The sequence below is a fragment of the Acinonyx jubatus genome, chromosome E2 (assembly GCF_027475565.1).
Source record: "Acinonyx jubatus isolate Ajub_Pintada_27869175 chromosome E2, VMU_Ajub_asm_v1.0, whole genome shotgun sequence".
Lineage (NCBI taxonomy): Eukaryota > Metazoa > Chordata > Mammalia > Carnivora > Felidae > Acinonyx > Acinonyx jubatus.
Window position 1 is genome coordinate 44,205,282 of NC_069396.1, and position 24,412 is coordinate 44,229,693.

The 24,412-nt window shown below is 37.3% G+C and overlaps 1 protein-coding gene and 1 long non-coding RNA gene across 3 annotated transcripts in view; one reads left to right on the plus strand and one right to left on the minus strand.

Annotated features, from left to right (window-relative positions):
- Positions 1–6,207, plus strand: part of ZNF260 (zinc finger protein 260) — a 46,698-nt gene extending 40,491 nt beyond the window's left edge. Inside the window, exon 5 of one of the 2 annotated variants that reach the window (XM_053210253.1) lies at positions 692–6,207. In XM_053210253.1, the coding sequence (XP_053066228.1) occupies positions 692–1,819 (1,128 nt within the window). In that variant the 3' untranslated portion in view covers positions 1,820–6,207. Of the gene's footprint in view, positions 1–204 lie in introns of both variants that reach the window. The other variant, XM_015071968.3, reaches the window with a different exon arrangement.
- LOC113595333 (uncharacterized) overlaps positions 1–24,412 on the minus strand; it is a 71,619-nt gene that overhangs the window by 31,296 nt on the left and 15,911 nt on the right. The gene's annotated exons all lie outside the window — the stretch shown is intronic.

The window sequence follows — 24,412 nt, forward strand, 5'->3', positions numbered from 1 at the left end:
ACTGTGGGACTAGGTTTGAAATAAAGAGTCTATTTTGCAATACCACATTTAAAAATTTTTGTTAAAAATACTGGAAAAAATCACAAGTGTTAGTGTTGATGATGATGATAGCCACTTTATTGGATATTTACTACATGCTAGGCACTAAATATTTTACAGTTATTAACTCTTTTCAATGATGATTTTGTTTTTATTCCCTTTTAGAAAAGGTCTGGGAAATTTATAAATAGATGAAGACTCAGCATGGAAGACATGAGAGTTAAGTCTCATCTTTCTCCATGAAAATATAGTTTAGAAAAAACTCAGAAAACCTGGGCATAACAGAAAAGTATTTCCTTTGAAGACAGATGTTGATTCTTTACGACTACATCTCTATGTATGAGACTCAGTTTAAGAGAGTTCAGAACATAATTTATACTCAAATATAAGTGAAGCTAAGAAAGAACCATTAAGAATACAATTGATATTATATGTTTCATCCCAATCTGTAATTGTCTAATCTCAGGATAAGCAATGTAAGTCTTTCATCATAAATTCAGCTTCATTAGATACCTGAGAATTAATACTGGAGAGAAACCTATGAATTTGGTGAATGTGGAAAAGCTTTCATCTATGTCACATTGTCAAGAAATACTGAAGAATTCTTGTTGGAAAAAATATCTGCGTGGTAAGAATGTTGGAAAGCCTCAAGCCTGAAGCAGATCTCCTTCAGCATGATCAAATTCATACTAGAGAGAAACCTCATGAATGTAATGAATGTGGTAAAGTATTCTCTCGAGTCTCATCCCTTACTCTACATTTGAGAAGTCATAGAGGAAAGAAACCATATAAATGTAATAAATGTGGAAAAGCCTTCAGTCAGAAGAGAAACTTCCTTTCTCATCAGAAACATCATATGGGAGAGAAACTCTATGAGTGTGGGAAAGCTTCTATTCAGATGTCAAGCCTCATTAAACACCAGAGAAATCATACTGGAAACAAGCCCTATGCATGTAAGGAATGTGGAAAAGCCTTCAATGGCAAATCATATCTCACTGAGCATGAGAAAATCCATACAGGAGAGAAACCATTCGAATGTAATCAATGTGGAAGAGCCTTCAGCCAGAAGCAGTACCTCATTAAACATCAAAATATCCACAGTGGAAAGAAACCCTTTAAATGTAATGAATGTGGAAAAGCCTTTAGCCAGAAAGAAAACCTGATTATCCATCAAAGAATACATACTGGAGAGAAACCTTATGAATGCAAGGGGTGTGGGAAAGCTTTCATTCAGAAGTCAAGCCTCATTAGACACCAGAGAAGTCATACAGGAGAGAAACCCTATATATGTAAAGAATGTGGGAAAGCCTTCAGTGGCAAATCAAATCTCACTGAGCACGAGAAAATTCATATTGGAGAGAAACCCTATAAATGTAATGAATGTGGAACAATCTTCAGGCAGAAGCAATACCTCATTAAACATCACAATATTCATACAGGAGAGAAACCCTATGAATGTAATAAATGTGGAAAAGCCTTCTCTCGAATCACATCACTTATTGTACATGTGAGAATTCATACAGGGGATAAACCTTATGAATGTAAAATATGTGGGAAAGCCTTCTGTCAAAGCTCATCTCTTACTGTTCATATGAGAAGCCATACGGGTGAAAAGCCCTATGGTTGTAATGAATGTGGAAAAGCCTTCTCTCAGTTCTCAACTCTTGCTCTACATATGAGAATCCATACTGGAGAAAAACCTTATCAGTGTAGTGAATGTGGGAAAGCTTTTAGCCAGAAGTCACATCATATTAGACACCAGAGAATTCATACTCACTAAAGCTCGATAAACGCCTTGAATTTAGGAAAAGCTTCAGCAAAACTCAGACTTAATGGTATACCAGAAATTCATTTTATAGTAAAGTGGCTTGAATGTGGAAAATACTTCAACAAATCAAAACTTAAATACTAACAATTTTAATAAGTATCATAGTTTAAAAACCTATGCTCCCAGAACTCCCACAGCAAACATTGTTAGTGATGTACTTTTAGGAGCAATCTCATTGAAGTAAGTATGGATCCAGTCATGGACACTAAGCAGCATGGTTCTGGAAGGCCTACCTGATGCATTAAGACAAAGATATGAGAGGTATAAAGATTTTAAATTAAGAGACAAAATTGTCATTTTTAAAGTTTTTTGCTACAGATGTAATCAAAAGTATTTGTTCTTGATGCATTCATAGAAATCAAAGATGGGAACAGAATATTGTATTCAGAAACATGCATGCCTTTATGGGGAATTGGTAATTGATAGAGATGATATCAAAAGTTGGTAGGGGAATTATGGATGATTCAAAAAATGGTCTCAGGGTAACTGATTCTTCATGTGGAAAAAATATTGGATCTCTGCCATAGTAATACATTAAAGAATTTATTATGAAATCCAAGAGTATTGTAAAGACCAGAATGCAAAAAGCAAAACTTGGTAACATAAGAATTTTATAGGAGAATGTTTTTAAAACCTCCAGTAGGAAGGAATTTCTAAAATAGATTCCAGAACACACACTCTTGAGTGTACATGCATATACCCAAGAAACCGATACATGTACTTAAGTTAGGGAGTCATGTATCTTTATGTTCATTGCAGCATGAATTACATTAGCAAAAAATTGGAAACGTGTGTTGCTTGTGAAATGGATAAATACAATGTGATATAGGCACACAGTAGAATATTCTCTAGTAGTTAAGCATAACAGATTATATATATAAATAGAAAGACCTGAAAAATCATGTGGTGTGAAAAAAATGAAGAGATCAATATGTTATAATCATTAGCTCTGTGAATTTGAATGAAATCAACACTATTATTAAGCATTAGTTATGGAAGAACATTTTTATGGAAAACTGAAGAATGGATTGGAAGGATACACACTCATTTCCCAAAAGTGATTGCCTCTAGAAAGAAAGGTAGCAGAAAAGAAATGGGACCAAGCATGGTTGTTAAAGGATATTTCAGTTTTGTATCTAAATACCATCATTAAAAAGAAATAAAGATTCCAACTAAATATAACAAAATGTTAGTTAACTCTGGGTTGTGGTAATATATGTGTTCTATTGTTTGTGCTATTTCCTGAAAATTAAAAAAGATAAAGATAGGAGTAGGAAAGTTGTACATGCAGTACATGTAATAATGGACTCACAATCCCAGGCAGATGCTACTATTTTATAGAAAATATTTCTAAAATCATACCTTTATTAGAAGTTATTTTTTTTAATTGGATGGTAGCTTAAATTATTTAAATGTACTTTTGCATGTCACATCACTAATATGTGTGGTCTCAGAAATTAAAGCATGATTCTGCAACAGGTTAAGTGGGTTACATACATTTAAGAATCATATGATTTAATAATACTTGCACAGACTTGATACTACTAAGAACTAGTTTTTACTGAAACATCAGAAATTTTAAGAGTCCACATAACCAGTGTTAGCATTAATAATTTGATATTTTTTAAATGAAGAAACCAAGTTACTCTTAAATTTTTAAATATGCCACTGAGTAAAACTTCAACTCTTGCATTTTACCTTCAATTTTAACCTCAGACATTTTTATTCTCTATTCTGCCAGATATAATTGATAAATCCCCTGTTTGTTTCTTTGGTGAAAATGGTGCTAAAAGAGATCTGAGACCTAAACAGTATTGTTTTATGTGAAGCAAATCTTTTTGCCAATTTTTGTTTACTTGATCCCTTTCTACAACAACTTGACACATAAAGAGTTGTTAATGCTCTTCTTGAACAGTGATAAAAATGAGTATGCAATATTTAAACCTTAGGCATATGTCAAATATATCAATTTCTTTGAAATACAAAATAATGAAATGCTAATAAAACCATAGTACTACACCACTTATTAGCAGTTTTGAAGATTGGTCTTAAGATTATAAATTCCAGGGGTTGTTTATGTGTTTACATGAATGTAAATTATCCTCTATTTTCTTCCATTCTTCATTAAACATTCCCCTTGTATTTCTTAAGTGTTTTGCCCTTCCATTTGTACAGCTTTGAAGTCACCAGAGCAATTTAGAACTCTTAATTCAGACCAAATTAGGAGGATTACCTTTTGGTGCCTGCAGTGGGTTGGTGCCAAGGTGCAACAATGATTACGATAGTCAGATAGAGTAAGATGAGTAACACCTGTGATACTGTATACTGTAAATTTACTCTGATATTCCCTACTGATTGAACTTGTTGCTAGTTATTTGCCACCACAAACCACCCTACAGTAAACATTTTTTTTTTAACATTCTTAAAATCAGACCTTAAATTTCAGATGTTTTTATTTCTGAGGCAAAAGATTGTTAGATTAAATGACATATACTATTTTTTCATTTTAATAGATAATATCGGTCATTTTCAGAAACACATCTTTCCTCTAAGCCTGCAATAGATGGTAATATACTACTTAAATTTATGTTTGTCTGATGAGCATACACCTCAACTGCTCCAAGATTTGCTGCTTTGTAAATTTTTGCATTGTTGGCTCATTTTCCTATAGGATTATTTATCTGTCAATTTTGAAGACCTCTTTATATGTTAGACGTTAGGAATTTGCCTAATTTTTGTCATAAAAATATTTTTCCATAAAAATATCTTAAATTTCTGTGTAATCGATATGTGTTTTTTCTAAGCTTATGGATTGGTTAAAAAGATACTTTAATCTCTAGATTGTATATGTAATTTTTCTTAGGTTTTCTTGCAAGTTGTTTATTGTTTACTTTTTTCAATATGTAAATATTTAATATATCTAGAATTTATTTTTTAATGTCCTATAAAATGAAGATTCATTGTTATTTTCTTCCAGATGGGTTTCCAGTTATACAAGCACAATTTGTTAAAATAACCCATCTACTCAGCAGTCACATAGTTCTGACACCAATCTGCGGTGTTCAATCACAGATTTGAACTGGCAATCAAAAAAACAGAATAGGCTTTAACCCAACATTAGGTTTATTATTAGCTTTGTCCTGATCAAAACAACAACAACAACAAAACCACCTTTACAATACTGCAGCTACCCAAGCAAAGATAGCTTCGAGGACCTATGTACTGCTGAAGGGAGAAAAGGTCAGAATGGGTGCAGTTCACCTAAGCCCTGGGAAACAACGTTCTCACCCAGGATATCTTACTATAACCCACCACTGTTATCTGCATGGTGTACCCCCATCACATGGGGCACACCCAGTTGTAAGACTGAAACCCACTTAAGCACAGGGAAGCTGCTACCTTGTTTTCCCAAGACTTATGATACCTTAGTCATATAGGCTAGCCATGTCTTCATGCCAATTCACAGCTCTTCCCTCATCTAGGTACAGGATACAAATGAATCTACAGTAGTATTTTCTTCAAGGAAACTGGTATGAACGCAAATCTAAGGTTCTCTTTCTACACATGGGTCAGTAGGAAAGGCCTGTTGTTTTTACCAGTACCATCCTTTTCCTATTTAACTGACTCAGTTATGTGATCCTTTAACCATATGATCTTTTCCTCATTCAGTGAAACTGCCTGTAGTTTCACTTGTACCAAAACCTATTCTGTATTTTCATTTCACTAATTTATTTTTCTACTTCTATACTAATACCATATTAACTGATAAACTGATTTAACACTAGCCTTACTGCATTTTGATACTGCATATTAGACCAAGTCCTTGCTGTTTTTCATAGTTTTATTGGCTATTCTAATTTTCTTTCTATATAAATGAAGATAGTGTTCTCAAAATACAAAAACTCTTTAATAGTTGGAATTACATTAAATTTATATATTTATTTTGAGAGAAATTACATTTTTTATTTTAAGTCTTCCTGACCCAAATTGTAGTGTGCCTTTGCATTTCTTCAAACTATGATCATGTCCTTCAGCATGAGGGTTCTGAACAAAGTAATCTGAATGCCATCCCTGCTTAATATTATATTATAGAAAAAGTTTGTTAGTTGGGTGAATAAGAAAAGTTCCTATTATGGGCTAAATGTTTGTAGCCCCCCAGAATTCATATGTTGGAGCCCTGATTTCTATTGTGATGGTGTTTGGAGATGGGGCTCTAAGGAAGTAATTGGGTTTGGATTAGGTCATGAAGGTGGGACACTCATGATGGGAACAGTACCTTTATAAGAAGTGGGAGAGAGATTATAAGAACATAAAGAGATTTCTTTCCACTTGTATACACAAGTCCTAGGAATTGGACTACATACTAGGAATTGGACCTTCACAGGATTTGCCAGCACTTTGATCTTGGGATTTCCCAGCTTCTATAACTGTAAGAAATAAATGTCTGTTTAAACCACCCAGTCTATGGTATTTTGTTGTAATGCCCAAGATAAAACAATCCCTTTCCTGCTTAATTCTGGGCTCCTAATAAATGGTAAAACAAAAAGCACTTTTCATTAGGAGAGTAAAATTCCAACTCCCATTATTAATAAGGTCTATAATTTTAACTTAAAATTGTTTTTCACATTTATTTATTTTCGAGAGACAGAGACACCGTGGACTACAAATCCACAGAAATCTGGGGCAAGACATGGATAGAGACACAATAGATAATCCACAGCCTGGAGGAAAAGCTAGGGTAAGACTCTGGGAAATTAGGGTATTCAAAATCAGATGTATATATGGGGGATTTAGAAAGGCATACACCTGCCCATCCAAGAAGCATACTAAAGAAAGACCTGAGAAGACAAGATTTCACATCCAGATAATCCCTAAATTCAGAGAAATCCTAGCTAAATTGTAAAGGAGTATCCCAACACAGAGCCAATCAGCAAAGACTACAAAAGATGATGGTTGTGTGTGTCTTTTCTTTCAGTTCCCAGCATTCAAAAAACTCTGTCAAACTAGGTAAAAATGGGTTCCAGTTCAAGATGGCAAAATAGGGAAGAACCAGTAGAATTTGCCTCCTCCTAGGACACACTGACATACAGCTACATATGGAGTAATCGCCTCAAAAAAAAAACGTAAAGGCTGGCTAAGTGACAACTACACATTGGGCAAACAAGAAAACCACATCAAAGCATGTAGGCGAGGCTGAAACAATCTCACCATAAACCTCAGCCCTGGAGTGGCAACCCACAACTGGGAGATAACTCAAAACCTGGAGCTTCTACAGGGAACAAGGAATTGAATGCCACATCGGGCAACTCCACTTTTAGGATCTTCACCTGAGAGATGAGCTCTGAAACATCTAACTTTTAAAACCAATGGGGATCACATCCTGAGACCCACAAGATTGTAGCAATCTGGAAGAGAGCTCTCAGGGGCAATCATGTCCAGATATAAAAAATTTTTAAATTCTTTTTAGAAACCTCCATACTGTTTTCCATAAGTGGCTGTACAAATTTATATTCCCACCAACTGCACAAGGGTTCCTTTTCTCACATCCCTACCAACATTTTAGTTTTTTGTTTTTTTGGTTTTTTTAGTAGCCATTCTGACTGGCATGATGTGATATTTCATTGTGGGTTTGATTTGTATTTCCCTGATGATTAACAATGAAATTCAACATAAACTCAAGTAACATATGATCCAGCAATTAGCCTTCTGGATATTTATCCTAAGAAAACAAAAACACTAACTCAAAAAGTTATATGCAGCCCTGAGTTCACTGCAGCATTATTTACAAGAGCCAAGGTATAGAAACAACCTAAGTCTCCACTGATGGATGAAGAGATAAAGAAATTGTGATATATGTGTGTATACACATACATACATACACACAACAGGATCTTATTCAGCTATAAAAAAGAATGAAATCTTGCCAGTTGCAACATGGATGGATCTTAGGGCATTATGCTATGTGAAATAAGTCAGAGAAAGACAAATACCATATGATCTCTCTTATATGTGGAATCTAAAAAACAAAACAAAACAAAACAAAACAAAAGCCAAAAATAAATACCAAACTCTAAAATAAAGAGAACAGATTGGTGGTTTCCAGCGGTATGGACAGTGGGGGTTGGAGAAATGGAAAATCTTTTTTGTTTGTTCAAATGAATTGGTTAGGGGTGCCCAGGTGGCTCAGTTAAGCATCCAACTTAGACTCAGGACATGATCTCACAATTCATGAGTTCAAGCCCCGCATTGGCCTCTGTGCTGACAGATCAGAGCTTAGAGCCTGCTTCAGATTCTGTGTCTTTTTCTCTCTCTGCCCCTTCCCCACTTGTGCTCTGTCTCTTTCTCTCAAAAATACACATTTAAAAAATGAGTTGGTTAAAGAAAATGAATAAATAGATGCTATTTACATCTGTTAATTTTACATTAATAGAGAAAAAAGCTAAAATTGAACTAAGGAAAAATAGTCAAGTGGTCACATGTGACAAGAAACAGTCTATGCAAAAATAGTTTAGAAAAGTATCAGATTACACAGTCTTCAACAATCAAAAATAATGAGCCTGGAGAAAGGGGGACAATCTAATTTCCAGAATTAACATTTTATAACAGTGCCCAATTTTCAACATAGAGACAAGGCATTGAAAAAACTGGACACGACTCATTCAAAGGAACAAAATAAAAGAAATTGTCCCTGAGAAAGCCCAGTCATCAGACTTATGAGGCAAAGACTTTAAAACAACTGTCTTACAGCATCCCCGTAAGCATGCAGCTCTTGATCTTGGTGTCATGGGTTCAATCCCCACATTGGGCACAGAGGTTACTTAAAAAAATGAAACAACTATCTTTTTATTTAAAATTTTTTAATGTTTAGTTATTTTTGAGAGAGACACAAAGCACAAGCAGGGGAGGGGCAGAGAGAGGGAGACACAGAATCTCAAGCAGGCTCCAGGCTCCAAGCTGCCAGCACAGAGCCTCATGCAGGGCTCGAACTCAAACCGTGAGATCATGACCTGAGCTTTGGTCAGATGCTCAACCCACTGAGCCACTCAGGTGTCCCAAAACAACTGTCTTAAATATGGTCAAAGACCTAAGGGAAAAACATAGACAAAACTATCAGGAAAACCATATGAACAGAGTTAGAATGTCAACAGAAATTACAAAATAGTACCAAACAAATTCTGAACCTGTAGTATACAATAGCTGATATAAAAAAAACTTACTAAAGGGGCTCAGTATCAGATTTGAGCAGACAGAAGAAAAACAACGAGCAAACTTGAAGACCATTAAAATTGAGTCTAAAGGGCAGAAACAAACCAGAATGAAGAAATGTGCATAAGGGACAGACATCAGGACACTAATAAGCAATCCCTATTAAAATTCCAATGGCATTTTATATAAATAGAAAAACCCATCCTAAAATTCATATAGAATTTCAATGACCCTGGATAGCCAAAGGAATCCTGAAAAACAAGAACAAAACAAGAATAAAAGAGCAAGAGAATTTCTTGCTCCTGATTTCAAAATTTACTACAAAGCTACATTAATTAAAACAATATAGTACTAGCATGAGGACGAGCATATAGCAAATGGACTATGGTAGAGAGCCTAGAAACAAACCTTTGCATATATTGGCAAATGATTTGCAACAAGAGTGCCAAGAATATTTAATGTGAAAAAGACAGTCTTTTCAATGCATTTGCTAGGAAAACTGGATATCCACATACAAAAGAATGAAGTTGGGTCCTAACCTAACACCATATATAAAAATTAACTCAAAATAGAACAAAGACTTAAACTTAAGACCTAAACTCTTAGAAGGGGACACCTGGGTGGCTCAGTCCATTGAGCATCCGACTCTTGGTTTTGGCTTAGGTCAAGATCCCAGGGTCATTGGATTGAGCCCTGTGTTGGACTCTGAGCTGAGCATAGAACCTGCTTGAGATTCTCTCCTTCTCTCCTTCTGCCCTGCTTTCCAACTCACACACACTTCTCTAAAATAAAAATAAAAAAATTAAAAAAAAAAAAAACAAACCAAAAACCTCTAAGAAGAAAACATAGGTGAAAACTTCATGACATTGGATTTGGCAACAATTGTTTGGATATGACACCAAAAGCACAGGTAGCTAAAAAATAGATAAACTGGACTTCATCAAAATTAAAAGTGTTCGTATTAAAGGTCACTATCAAGGGTGAAATGAAAAGACAAAAAAATTGGGGTACCTGGCTGGCTCAGTCAGCAAAGCATATGATCTTGAGGTTTTAATTCAAGCCCCATGTTGGGTGTAGAGATTACTTAAAAATAAAGCCTTAAAAAAAACTGGAAAAGACATTTGCAATGCATATACTAATATCTAGAATTTATTTTAAAAATCCTATAACATCTAGACATTTCTCCAAAGTAGATAGATATACAGACGGCCAATAAGCAAGTGAAAAGATCCTCAATGGCACTAGTTTTTAGGGATATGTGAATCAGAACTGCAATGAAATACCATTTACCCATTAGATTGGCTATTATTAAAAAGCGCAAAATAAGTGTTGGCAAGGGTGTGGAGAAATTGGAACCCTTGTCCATTGCTGGAGGGAATGTTAAATGGTACATTACTGGAAAAACAAGTCAGTGGCTCCTGTTAAACACGGAATTACTATATGGTCCAGCAATTCCACTCTGGTGTATAAACAAAGTAATAGAAAGCAGGGACTCAAAGAGGTATCTGTACAACTGTTTTCATAACAGCGTTATTCATGATGGCTAAAAGGTGGAAACAACCTAAGCATCCATTGACAGATGAATGGATAAACAAAGTGCAGTAAACACATACAATGGCATATTTTTAGCCTTATAAAAGAATATGGATACAACATGGATGAACCTTGAAAACCTTATGCTATGTGAAATAATTCAGATACAAAAAGCACAAATATGATTCAACTTCTATGAGGTACCTAGTACAGGCAAATTCATAGACATGGAAACTAGAACATAACTTACAAGGAGGAGGGGGGATGCAGAGTTACATAGTTTAAGTTTGGGATGATGTAAAAGCTTTGGAAATGTATAGTGGTGATAGTTACACAACATTGTGAATGTACACCACTGCACTGTACAAAAATAGTTAAAATGGTAAATTTTATGTTATGTGTATTTTACTACAATGTAAATATATTACCTGATAGCATGTGATGAGTTATGTTAATAATAATAATTATCACATAGTACGTGAGAAGTCTCATACCAATAAGTTGAAAAGCAATAATCCTACAAAATCAGTCTGAGCTGTGTGATTAAAAGAGTAATATTTGTTCAGACAAGGTAGAGATCAATACTGAGTCTTGTCTTAGGCACAAATAAAAATTAACATTAGAAGATTTTGTTTAAGTTTTTTATTCTGAGAGAGAGAGCATATGTGCGTACGTGAGCAGGGGAAGGACAGAGAGAGATGGAGAGAGAGAATCCTAAGCAGGCATGGTGCTAATCAGTGCACAGCCTGACGTGGAGCTCAGTCCCATGAACTGTAAGATAATGACCCGAGCCAAATCCAAGGGTCGGTCACTTAACCAACTAAGCCACCCAGAAGCCCCTAGAATATGTTTTTATACAGATAGAGCGTACAATGAAGGCAAATGTAGGGAAGAACACAATGTAAGTAACATTAAGAAAACTTGAAATAGTGTACAGGAAGAGTAAATCTTACCTACTCTAGTACAATTATCTTCCAATAATTCCAGATTCTGTGACCCAAAATGCACTCATTTGGCATTGTCTCCATAAAGACCCTCAGTCATAAATGGAAACTATTTTCAGTGATCCTTCAAATGAGAAAAGGAAGAGTATGCCAGTTGGGCAGCAATTTTCCCATCTGCAAACATAGGGACATTTATTGAACATCTTTTTACAGCCCAGGCCTTTAAGGAGCTGTGTGTTTTTATAAAAGCCTTAGTCATATACTTTGCCAAACGTCCTGAATACAGGGTGCATAAACTCTAATCTGTTTTGTTTTTTTTTTTTTTTTTCATTAAATCATTGATTCTTGACCCCATCAAGTCAGGTCCTGTTGTTGACCAGTGGACATAAAATACGCTGTTCCCTGAGGCTTACACAGTATAGTACAGGAAACAGATTTGGGTCGGATAACCATAAAAGTTGTGGGACAGAAGCATGTGAAAAGATCTGCAGGACCACAGAGGAGCCTATGACAAATTTCAAAGCCGTGTCTGATGAGGCTTCTCAGAGAAGGTGAAATTTAAGCTGAATCTTGACAGGTGAGAGTGACATCACTGGGCAGAGAAGGGAGAAAAGATCATTACCAGGCAAAGGATATCCTATGTGCAATTGGTCAAGGGCTGTATAACAGAAACTGTATATTTGCTATCCCCAAGTTAAGAGCAGTTCCCACCCACTTCACCTAGTTGATGCAGACTCATCAGCACGGTGGTTAGTTTCTCAGGCAAGTAATCTCTGAGATACCCAAGTAGGGCAAAAATGGTATTTGTACTGCTTATCAAAATATATAAATCATGTAGCAACATGAAACTTCTGAAAATTTTATTTTGTTTTAATTCCAGTGCAATAAAATTTACATGTATTTGTATGACTGACATAAATGTCTCCCTAAACAGAAAACATGTTTATGTGTATTCACAATTGAATTTCATTGCTCTTTGCCCAGTTTCTGGACTTCAGAAGGTGCTCAAAAAATATGGAAGGGAGGAAAGAAGGAAGGAAGGAAGGAAGGAAGGAAGGAAGGAAGGAAGGAAGGAAGGAAGGAAGGAAGGAAGAGAGGGAGGGAGGGAGGGAGGGAGGGAGGGAGGGAGGGAGGGAGGGAGGGAGGGAGGTAGATACCCCACCTCCAAACACGACAGATGAGTTGCCAATAATTGATAGAAGTCCAAGATGAATCCCCAGGACTCCTGATTTCTGGTCAGGACTGTTATTGAACAACAAAAAGCTATATATAGGTCAGGGGAAAATTTTGTAGTTATTTTGAAATTCAGCATTTTCTGTCGATATGAAGATCTAGTTATATTCTTTCCAAATCACTGTACCTTTCTTTTTCATGGTCATCTCTCCAAGAGCTCTTAATATACTTGAAAGTCCATAAACTTTGGAAGCAATGATTTTTGCACCTCTCTCTGAGTATTAACATTCACAGTAATCATCTTTCAGGGAACTACAATATCTCAGATCTGACAAATATTTCCATTATCTGCCCAGGATAAGATGGCAATGACTTCTACTGTTCTTTTTTATTCTCTTCTCACAAGTGATTCATGGTGTCTTCATGAATGGAATACTAGGAAAAATGGTATTCATATTTGTAGATTTATGAAATATTTCCAAATTGCATTAAAAGTAGTTGTACCAATTTACAATCCCTTGGCAATGTATGAGAATCCCCACCAATCTGTGTTCTCACTAACCCTTTTTAAAAATTTTTTTTAATGTTTATTTATTTTTAAGGGGGCGGGGAGGGGCAGAGAGACAGGGAGACACAGTATCCACAGCAGGCTTCTTGGCTCGGAGCTGTCAGCACAGAGCCCAAAGTGGGCTTGGAACTCAAGAGCTGTGAGATTATGACCTGAGCCAAAGTAGGATGCTTAACTGACTGAGCCACCCAGAGCCCTGAACCCTTGTTTTAACATGAATTTTCCTGGGTTGCCTGGGTGGCTCAGTAAGTTAAGCGTCTTACTCTTGATTTCAGCTCAGGTCATGATCTCATGGTTCATGGGATCATGCAGGGATCAGCCTTGCATTAGGCTCTGCACTGACTGCACAGGGCCTCCTTGGGATTCCCTCTCTCCCTCTCTTGCTACCCTTGCCCTGTTCATGCATGCGAACATGTATGTGTGTACGCATGATCTCTCTCTCTCACTCTCTCTCTCAAAAACAAATAAAAATAAACTTTAGAATGTGCTTTAAAAAAAAAAAAGACTAAGTTTCCCAAATATGTTGATTGTAGAATGGTAGCTTACTGTGGTAGTAATTTGCATTTTCTTTATTATATGTGAGGATAAGCTTCTTTTCAAATGCCTATTGTCCATCTAGTTTCCTCTTCTGTGGATTTTCTGTTCATATAACTCTTCACCCATTTTCTGTTTTTTGCATTTAAAAATAAATATGTGTGAATTGTGTATATACTCTGGATACTAATCTTTTGTCACTTATATGTGCTGCAATACTTACTCTCAGACTACAACTTTTTTCACTCTATGATCTCTTTGGATGCCTAATAGTTTTATTTTTTTATATTTTATTTATTTTGAGAGAGAGAGAGAGAGAGAGAGTACATGCATGCACAAGCAGGGAAGGGGCAGAGAGAGAATCCCAAGCAGTCTTCAGGCCGTCAGCTCAGAACCTAAGGCAGCGTTTGAACTGCCTTACTCACGAACTGAACCATGAGATCATGACCTGAGCCAAAATCAAGAGTCAGATATTTAACCAACTGAGACACCCAGGCACCCCCTAATAGTTAAAAAAAATTTTTTTAATGTTTATTTATTATTGAGAGACAGAGAGACAGTGCATGAGCAGGGGAGGGGCAGAGAGAGGAGGAGAAGCAGGCTCCAGCCTCCGAGCTGTCAGCACAGAGCCCAATGCAGGGCTCAAACTCACAAACCGCAAGATCATGACCTGAGCCAAAGTCGGACACTCAACTGACTGAGCCACCCAGGCGCCCCAATAGTTTTAAATTTTAATGTAATCATCTTTTATGTTTGCTTTTAGGATCTTAAGAAATATTTTCTAATCCATAGTCTCTAAGGCATTGTACTATATTTTCTTTCAAGAGTTTTACAGATTTGTTCTTTATAATTAGTTCTTTATCATTTTCCCCTTTTATTGAGATATAATTGACATATAATGATTTGATATTTGCATATATTATGAAATGATCACCAAGATAAATTTAATTAACATCCAAGACCACACATAGCTACACTTTTTTCTTGTGGTGAGAATTTTTTAAATCTACTCTCTTAGCAACTTTCAAATATACAATATAGTATTATTAACTATAGTCACCACACTGTACATTATAGCACCAGGACTTACTTTATCACCGAAGTTTGTACCTTTAAACTGCCTTCATCCATTTTGCCTAGCCTCCACTCCACACCTCAGGCAGCCACCAATTTGTTTTCTCTGAGTTGAGGTTTTAATTGGTTTTGTTTGTTGTTTTTCTCATAGGTGAGATCATAATGCTATTTTTCCTTCTCTGACTTAGCTCACTTAGCATAATGCCCTCAAGGTCCACCCATGTTGCCACAAATGGCAGGATTTTGGTTTTTTAATTTTTTAATGTTTATTTATTTTTTAGAGACAGAGAGAGACAGAGCATGACTCCAGGAGGGGCAGAGAGAGAGGGAGACACAGAATCCAAAGAAGGTTCAGGCTCTGAGCTGTCAGCACAGAGCCCAATGCAGGGCTCAAACCCACAAACCATGAGATCATGACCTGAGCCAAAGTCAGACACTTAACCAACTGAGTCACCCAGGTGCTCCTCCTTCTTTTTTTATAGCTGAAAATATCCCATTGTATACAGAAAACCTCTGATAACCAACATGTATATGAAAAGATGCTCAACATCATTAATCATCAGGGAAATGGAAGTCAAAACCACAGATATCACCTCATGCCTCTCTTAGAATGACTATTATCAAAAAGACAAGTAAATGAAGTTGAACATCATTTGAGGTGGAAAAAAATGTAAGACTGATGTCAAAGAAAAAACAAAGCCAAACAGCAGTTAAAGTGGTAAAAATTGATTTTATTCAGCACTAATTTCAATAGGGGAAAAAAAGACCTCAGTATTAAACCAAGCTTAATCCTGAATATAAGCATGGGCAAGTGGAAATGTATAGTCAGGGAGCATGGTGAGGGTCAGAGGATGTTAAAATTATAAGAGAAACACCAGGAGTAAGGGTCTGGCTAAACCAACTAAATAGGATTCTTGCTGAAGACAGGCCAGCATGAACACACAGCACCTGGGCGATGGTGGAGGATGAGGAATCTGATCAGACATCAAGGGTGATCACATATTAACGGTGGAGGATTCAGTTAAACTGACTGAGGGCTCTTACTAAATCTTGATTTTATAAATAATTGCACAGATAGGTCTAGAAGAAGGTTCAGGAGTCTAAAGTTTGGTCAAAGAATCTTTGTCACTGAATTGTTGGCACCTGAATTGCTGGGGGTTGCCTGGCTGGCTCAGTAGGAACTCTTGATCTTGGGGTCATAATTTCAAGCCCCATGTTGGGTGTAGAGATTGCTTAAATAAACGAAACTTAAAAAAAATGAATTGTTGGCACTTGGGCTAAACAAGACCTTGGGGTTAATTTTATTAGTATGCTATTAATGACCCATTTCAGAGACTTCTGTAGACAAATTACACATGTCCATTTACAGTTTAAAAGGATCTCCCAGGTGGCAAGGATTAGTATGGAAGCACTGGTCTCAAGAAGATGCAGGCAAGACTATAGTAATAAACTATTGATTTCAGAGAGTTATGGCCATATTCATTGAATTGACAGAAGGAAAGGCTTGGGAATGTTAGTGGAGAATGCATCTTTCCCATTCATCTATTTTTCAAGAGGAGAGATTATATTCCCTAAATACTGCCCAACTTTTTATTTTTTTCCTGATGAGGCAGAGCAAAATAGTTGGTTAGAGAATTTATTGCCTCTCAGGTCCAAATTAACCTTTTGCTGCTTGATTGGTGAAAACAAATGTTTCCTTTTTAAACATTTTTTTACCAGCTGGCATAATGTTAAGCTTTATGATTAGAGGGTGCTGGAGAGACCTGCAGAAGGAAGGAATTGGCCTTGGTTCTGGAGTGGCTCCCTGTCGAGGTTTCTGACAGTAGGCTCTTCTCTACAGCTTTGCCCCACAGTTTACTCCAGTACAAACTGCCTCTGAAGCACAGCTTTCTCTAGCATTTGGCCACCGTGCTTTCTCCATTCTTGACCACATCAGAGACATCATAGCAGAGATCTTCAAACAACATGTGTCTATACTCCAGCTAGGTCTCTACTCCCTCTACACTCTTTATATCCCTACACATGCGCACTGGGGGACTCATGCAAGGCAGCACCAACCTCTGTCCCACAAAGCTACCTGGAGCTGTTCTGGCCCAAGCTCTTCACAGACAGGTGTTAGGTTCCTGCAGAGAAAGGTCTCTACAGCTCCAGATCCCAGTAGTGTCCACAGTGGTGCCCCAAACTCCCTCTACATGCCTATCTATCAGGCTCTCCTCACCTAACTGCCTGATAAATATGAATTATATCTGGGCCTGGGTAAACTGGTAAACTTCTCTGCCATCTTGTAGCCTTTGATGAAGTGTGAATTCTTTCCCTTCTAAGTTTGTCCTTCCTTGGGTACTCTGCCTCAGCCCTGGAGTCCCTTCAGAGTCCCTTCCCATCTTAATAGTTACATTATTATTGTTGCTTAATAATTCCTTATATTAAACTTCCCGTTTTAATTATTATATAGTTTCCTGTCTTCAAATTAGACCCAGACTAATATGGAATTTGGAAGAAGATGGAGGCATGAGCAGCTCTAGCCCTACCTCTTTTCTCTTCTGCTGTGGAATCTGCCTGTCTGCATAGAGCATGCATTCCCCAATACTCTAGGTCAAGACATGAAACTGGAGATTGAGAGCCTGTTCTTGCCACTGTCGTGATTCACCGGGTAAGTCTGTTTATTTTAATTTTTTTTAATGCTTATCTATTTTTGAGAGAGAGACAGAGTGCAAGCAGGGGAGGGGCAGAGAGAGAGGGAGACACAGAATCCAAAGCAGGCTCCAGGCTCTGAGCTGTCAGAACAGACAGAGCTTGAACCAACGAACCGTGAGATCATGACCTGAGCTGAAGTCAGATGCTTAACCAACTGAGCCACCCAGGTGCCCCATGTTTTTTTTCTTTTTTTAAGTTTATTTTTGAGAAGGAGAGAGCACACGCATGCAAGTGGGGGAGGGGCAGAGAGAAAGGGAGAGAAACTTAAGCAGGCTGACAGCACAGAGCCCAACACAGGGCTCAATCCCTCAAACCATGAGATCATGACCTGAGCTGAAGCCAAGAGTTGGATGCTTAACTGACTAAGCCACCCAGGCACCCCAGTCTATTTATTTCTGGAGTCCAGTCAGAAAGCTCTTTGGACCCCACAGTGACCATACTCCAATTTGCCTTTTATCTGTAACAAAAGTAATATTTGGCCTCCATACATCTTAACTCTTTGTCTTAAATCTCAGTTAAATAACAACTCACAGGCATAAAGTGGAGTGATACATATTTGGCCTCTTCAGAAACCCTAGTATATAATGCCACATGACACACAACATGACATATAAATATTCAGACTAACTTTGCTTTTATGCTCTTGCCTTTTAGTAATTTCCATAAGTAACTTTTGACAGGAGGAAAATCCAGACTTGCCACACATGATCTGTTTTTCCAGACCGGGATGAATGACTACTTGGACCCAAGATGGTTCAAACCACTGGGGAATGGTTTTTATTGGGTATTAGTGGGATGGGAAGAGTTGGAATTGTTATGAAAGAAGACTGAGAATGATACATGAGCACTTCCTGCTACACTCAAGCCACCATTCCAGTTGTCACATTCTGCTCAGTCATTCAGCTCCCTCAGAAGGTAGATTCAGATTAAGAAGCCAATCATAGATGGTTCTGGTTCAAGAGGACAAACAGGAGGACATAAGACCTCCCACAGACACACCAAATCTACAGCTACATATGGAATAATTCCCTCTGAAAAAAATCCAGAAACTAGGTGAGTGACTGCTGTACATCAGGCAAATGAGAGATAGGTTATAAACCTAGTATGAAGATTAAAAGACAGAATTAGTATGAATAATTATAACAAGTTAACAGATACAGGAGAAAAGATGAAAACTGGTATCAAAAACATGAAACATGGTGACAGAGAATAAAAATGTAGAGCTTTAGAATGCAAATTCAGGGATGCCTGGGTGGCTCAGTAGGTTAAGTGTCCAACTTTGGCTCAGGTCATGATCTCCGGGTTCATGAGTTCAAGCCCTATGTGGGGCTTTGTGCTGATAGCTTAGAGCCTGGAGATTGCTTCAGATTCTGTGTCTTCCTCTCTCTCTCTCTGTCCCTCCCGCACGCATACTCTGTCTCTCTCTGAAAAATATACATTATAAAAAAAAGAATGTAAATCCAATCATAATTTTTTATCAGTTAAGACACACTTGGGGCGCCTGGGTGGCTCAGTCTGTTAAGCGTCCGACTTCGGCTCAGGTCATGATCTCACGGTCTGTGAGTTCGAGCCCCACGTTGGGCTCTGTGCTGACAGCTCAGAGCCTGGAGCCCATTTCAGATTCTGTGTCTCCCTCTCTCTGCCCCTCCCGTGTTCATGCTCTGTCTCTCTCTGTCTCAAAAATAAATAAACATTAAAAAAAATTTTTTTTAATAAAATAAAATAAAACACACTACTGGGGCGCCCAGGTGGTTCAGTAGGTTAAGCATCCAACTTCAGCTCAGGTCATGATCTCACAGTTCATGAGTTTGAGCCCATGTTGGGCTCTTTACTCTTAGCACAGAACCCGCTTTGGATCCTCTGTCTCCCTCTCTCTCTTCCTTCCCCAGCTGACACTTTCCCTCTCTCTGTCAAAAATAAATATTTCAAAAGAAAAAAAAAAAAGTTAAAACACACTATTATAACTCCAAGATAGTTTAGGTAAGCTTTGAGGTAACCACAAAACAAAAACCTACAGCAGAGACACAAAGGATAATGTAATCTATGGCTTGCATACAGAAATCATCAAATCACAAAGGATTAAAGCAAGAGAAAAAGAAAGGAACAAAGGAATTATAAAACAGTAAGAAATTTAACAAATGGCAATAATAAGTCCAAATCTGTCAACAATTATTTTATCTATTTTTTATTTAAAAAAAATTGGGCGGGGGGGGCACCTGGGTGGCTCAGTCAGTTAAGTGTCCAAGTCTTGGTTTTGGCTCAGGTCATGATCTCACGGTTCTGTGAGTTCAAGCCCCACGTTGGGCTCTAAGCTGACAGTGTGAGTCTGCTTGGAATTCTGTCTCCCTCTCTCTGCCCCTCCCCCCACTTGCCCTGTCTCTGTCTCTCTCAAAATAAATAAATAAACTTAAAAAAATTTATAAATAAAAGGTTTTTTTAATATTTATTTATTTTTGAGAGACAGTGTGAGTGGGGGAGGGGCAGAGAGACGGGGAGACACAGAATCCGAAGCAGGCTCCAGGCTCTGAGCTGTCAGCACAGAGCCCTACAAGGGGTTTAAACCCACAAACCGCAAGATCATGACCTGAGCTGAAGTCGGATGCTTAACCAACTAAGCCACCCAGGTGCCCCTATCAACAATTACAAAATTCTCCAAGCAAAAGACATGGAATTGCTGAATGAATAAAAAAGCAAGATCCAACTATATGCTAGCTGTAAGACATGCACACTGAAAGATATTCCATGCAAATGGAAACCAAAAGAAAGATAGGGAAGCTATACTTACATCAGAAAAATAGACTTTAAGACTTAGACTGTAGTAACAAAGAAGCTTAATATATAATATAAAGGGATCAATCCAGTAAGAGGATAAAACATTTGTAAATAAGGCATCTGGGTGGCTCGGTCAGTTAAGCTACCGACTCTTGATTTCAGCTCATGTCACAGTCTCACGGTTCATGAGTTTGAGTCCCGAGATGGGATCTGCACCGATAGCATAGAGCCCACCTGGGATCCTCTGTCTCCACCTCTCGCTGCTTGTTCTCTTTCTTCAAAATAAATAAAGAAACATTTTTAAAAATGTGTAAATATTTATGCATCCAACATGGGAGCAGCTAAATATATGAAGCAAGTGTTAACAGATCTAAAGAAAGAAAGACAGCAATGCCAACAACAGTAGGGGAGCAATAACCCACTTTTCACAATGGATGGATCATTCAGATAGAAAATCAACACGGAAACATTGGAATTGAACCATACTTTAGACCAAACGAACCTAAAACACATACATAGAACAATCCATCCAGGAGTGCCTGGGTGGCACATTCGGTTAAACAGCTGACTTTGGCTCAGGTCTTGATCTCATGTTTCATGGGTTTGAGTCCCATGTTGGGCTCTACACTGATTTGCAGAGGCTGCTTGGGAATCTCTTTCTCCCTTTCTCTCTGCCCCTCCCCGACTCGCACGTTCTCTCTCTCTCAAAACAAACAAACAAACAAACTTTAAAAAAAATGAACAATCCATCTAACTATGGCAGAATATGTGTTCTTCTCAAGTGCACAAAGAACATTCTCCAGGATAGATCATATGACAGGCAACAAAACAAGTCTTAGCAAATTTAAGATTACTGAAATCATACAAGTATCTTTTCTGACCAAAATGTTATGAAACAAGAAATCAACAAGAAAAATGCTGGGAAATCTACATATATGTGGAAATGAAAAAACACACTTCTGAACAATCAGTGGGTCAAAGAACAAATCAAAAGAGAAATTTTTTAAATCTCAAAACAAATGAATATGGAAATACAACAACCAAAACTCTTATCAGATGTTGCAAAAGCAGTTCTGAGAGGGAAGTTTATAATGATAATAAACATATTAGGAAATTAGAAAGATCTTAAATAAACAACCAAAGTTCATACCTCAAGGAACCAGAAAAAAAGAACATATTAAACCCAAAGTTAGCAGAAAGAAGGAAATAATAAAGGTCAGAATGGAACAAATAGAATAGAAATCAGAAAAAAAAAATAGAAAGATCAGTTAAAATAAGAGCTGGCTTTTTGAAAACAAAAGCAACAAACTTTTAACTAGACTAAAAAGAGAAACGACTCGGGGCACCTGGGTGGCTCAGTTGGTTAAGCGTCCGACTTCGGCCAGGTCATAATCTCATGGTTCATGAGTTCAAGCCCCGCATCAGGCCCTGTTCTGACAGCTCAGAGCCTGGAGACTGCTTCAGATTCTGTGTCTCCCTCTCTCTCTGCCCCTCCCCACTGTCTCTCTCAAAAAATGAATAAACATTTAAAAATAAATAAATAAAATAAATAAAAAGAGAGAGGACTCAAATAAATTGAATCAATAATGAAAGAGGAGATGCTACAACTGATATTACAGAAATACATAGGATCATAAGAGGCTGTTATGAACAATTATATGCCAACAAGTTAGATAACCTAGAAGAAACGGATACATTTCTAGAAAACACACAACTTACTATCATCAGTAATCAAAAATCTCCCAACACAGAACCCCTAGGACCAGACAGCTTCACTGGCAAATTCTACCAAACACTAAAGAAGAATTAATGCCAATCCTTCTCAAAATCTCTCAAAAATTTGAAGAAAAGGTAGAATGAGTTGTGAAACTCATTCTACAAGGCTGGCATTAGCCTGATGCCAAAGCCAAATAAGGACATTACAAGAAAATAAAACTACGTATCAATGTCCCCAATGATTATAGATCTAAAAATTCTCAATGAAATATTAGTAAACTGACCTCAATACATTAAAAAGGACTGTAAGCCATGACCGAGGAGAAATTATCACTGGGATGAAAGGATGATTCAACATCCAGATGTCAATAATAAATCTGACACACCACATTAACTGAGTAAAAGATAGAGGCACCTGGGTGGCTCAGTTGGTTAAGCATCTGACTCTTGATTTTGGCTCAGGTCATGATCTCACTGTTTGTGAGTTGGAGCCCCACATCAGACTCTGCACTGATAGCACGGAACCTGCTTAGGATTCTCTGTCTCCCTCTCTCTCTCTGTTCGTCCCCTGCTCATGTTCTCTCTCTCTCTCTCTCTCTCTCTCTCCCTCAATAAATAAATTAATTAACATTTTAAAAATAAAATAAAAAATAAAAAACAATGAAACATAGAAATCACACAATCATCTCAGTAGATGCAGAAAAAGATTTGACAAAGTACACTGTCCTTTCGTGAGAAAAATCCTCAATAGACTGGGTACAGAGGAAACATACCTCAACATAATAAAGGCCATATATGGGAAACCCACAGCTAACATTATACTCAATGATGAAAAATTGAAAGCTTTTTCTCTAAGATCAGGAAAAAGAAAGGATGCTCACTTTCATCACTCCTATTCTATATAGTACTGGAACTCCTAGCTAGAGCAATTAGGCAAAACAAAGAAATAAAAGGCATCCAAATCAAAAAGGAACTAGTAAAGCCGTTATTTGCATATTACATTTTATATATTAAAAATCCCAATACTCAACCAAAAAATTTAGATGAGTTAGTATTCATTAAAGAATTCAGTAAAGTTGCAGCATATAAAATCAATGTGTGGTGTGCATAGGTGGCTCAGTCGGTTAAGCATCTGACTTTGGCTCAGGTCATGATCTCATGGTTCATGAGTTCAAGCCCTGCATCAGGCTCTGCACTAACAGTGCAGCCAGCTTCAGATTCTCGCTCTCTCCTCCCTCTCTGCCCCTCCCCCGCTCATCCTTTCTCTCTCTCAAAATAAATAAATTAATTAAAACTTTAAAAAAATTAAAAATAGGGGCATCTGGGTGGCTCTGTTGGTTGAGCGTCCGACTTCGGCCCAGGTCATGATCCTACACTTCGTGGGTTCAAGCCCCACATCAGGCTCTGTGCTGACAGCTGGGAGCCTGGAGCCTGCTTCGGATTCTGTGTTTCCCTCTCTCTCTGCCCCTCCCTTGCTTGCACTCTCTCTGTCTCCCCAAAATAAAGAAATATTTTTTCAAAAAAGATAAAAAAATAAAAAATAAATAGAATCAACATATGGAAATCAGTGGCATTTCTATATACTGAAATATAGAAATATCTGAAATAGAAGCAAGGAAAGCTATTCCATTCAGAATAACATTGAAAACAATAAAATACCTAGGAATAGATTTAACCACGGAAGCAAAAGATCCGTACAATGAAAACTATAAGATTTTGTTGAAAGAAATTGAGAAAGATACAAATAGAAAGATGTCTCATGTTTATGACTGGAAAAATTAATATTGTTAAAATGTCCACACTACCCAGAGCCATGTACATATTCAATGCAATCCCTATCAAAATTCCAGTGACATCTTTCACAGAGACAGAAAAAAATAATCCTAAATTTTGTATGGAACCACAAAAAACCCTGAATAGCCACAGCAAACATGAGAAAGAAAAAAGCCAGAGGCATCACACATCTTGTTTTAAACTATACTACAAAGCTATAAAAAAGTATGGTACTGGCATAAAGAGAGAAACATCAAATTATGGATGCATCCTAAGTGTCCATCTATATATGAATGGAAGAAGATGTGGTATATATATTACTCAGCCATAAAAAAGAATGAAATCTTGGCATTTGCAATGACATACATGGAGCTAGAAAGTATAATGCTAAGTGGAATAAGTCAGTCAGAGAAAAACAAATGCCATATGATTTCACTCATATGTGGAATTTAGAAAACAAAACAAATGAGCAAAGGAAAAGAAAGAGAGAAAGAGAGACAAACCAAGCAAGAGACTTAACTATTGAGAAATGATGGTTGCCAGAGAGGAAGTGGGTGG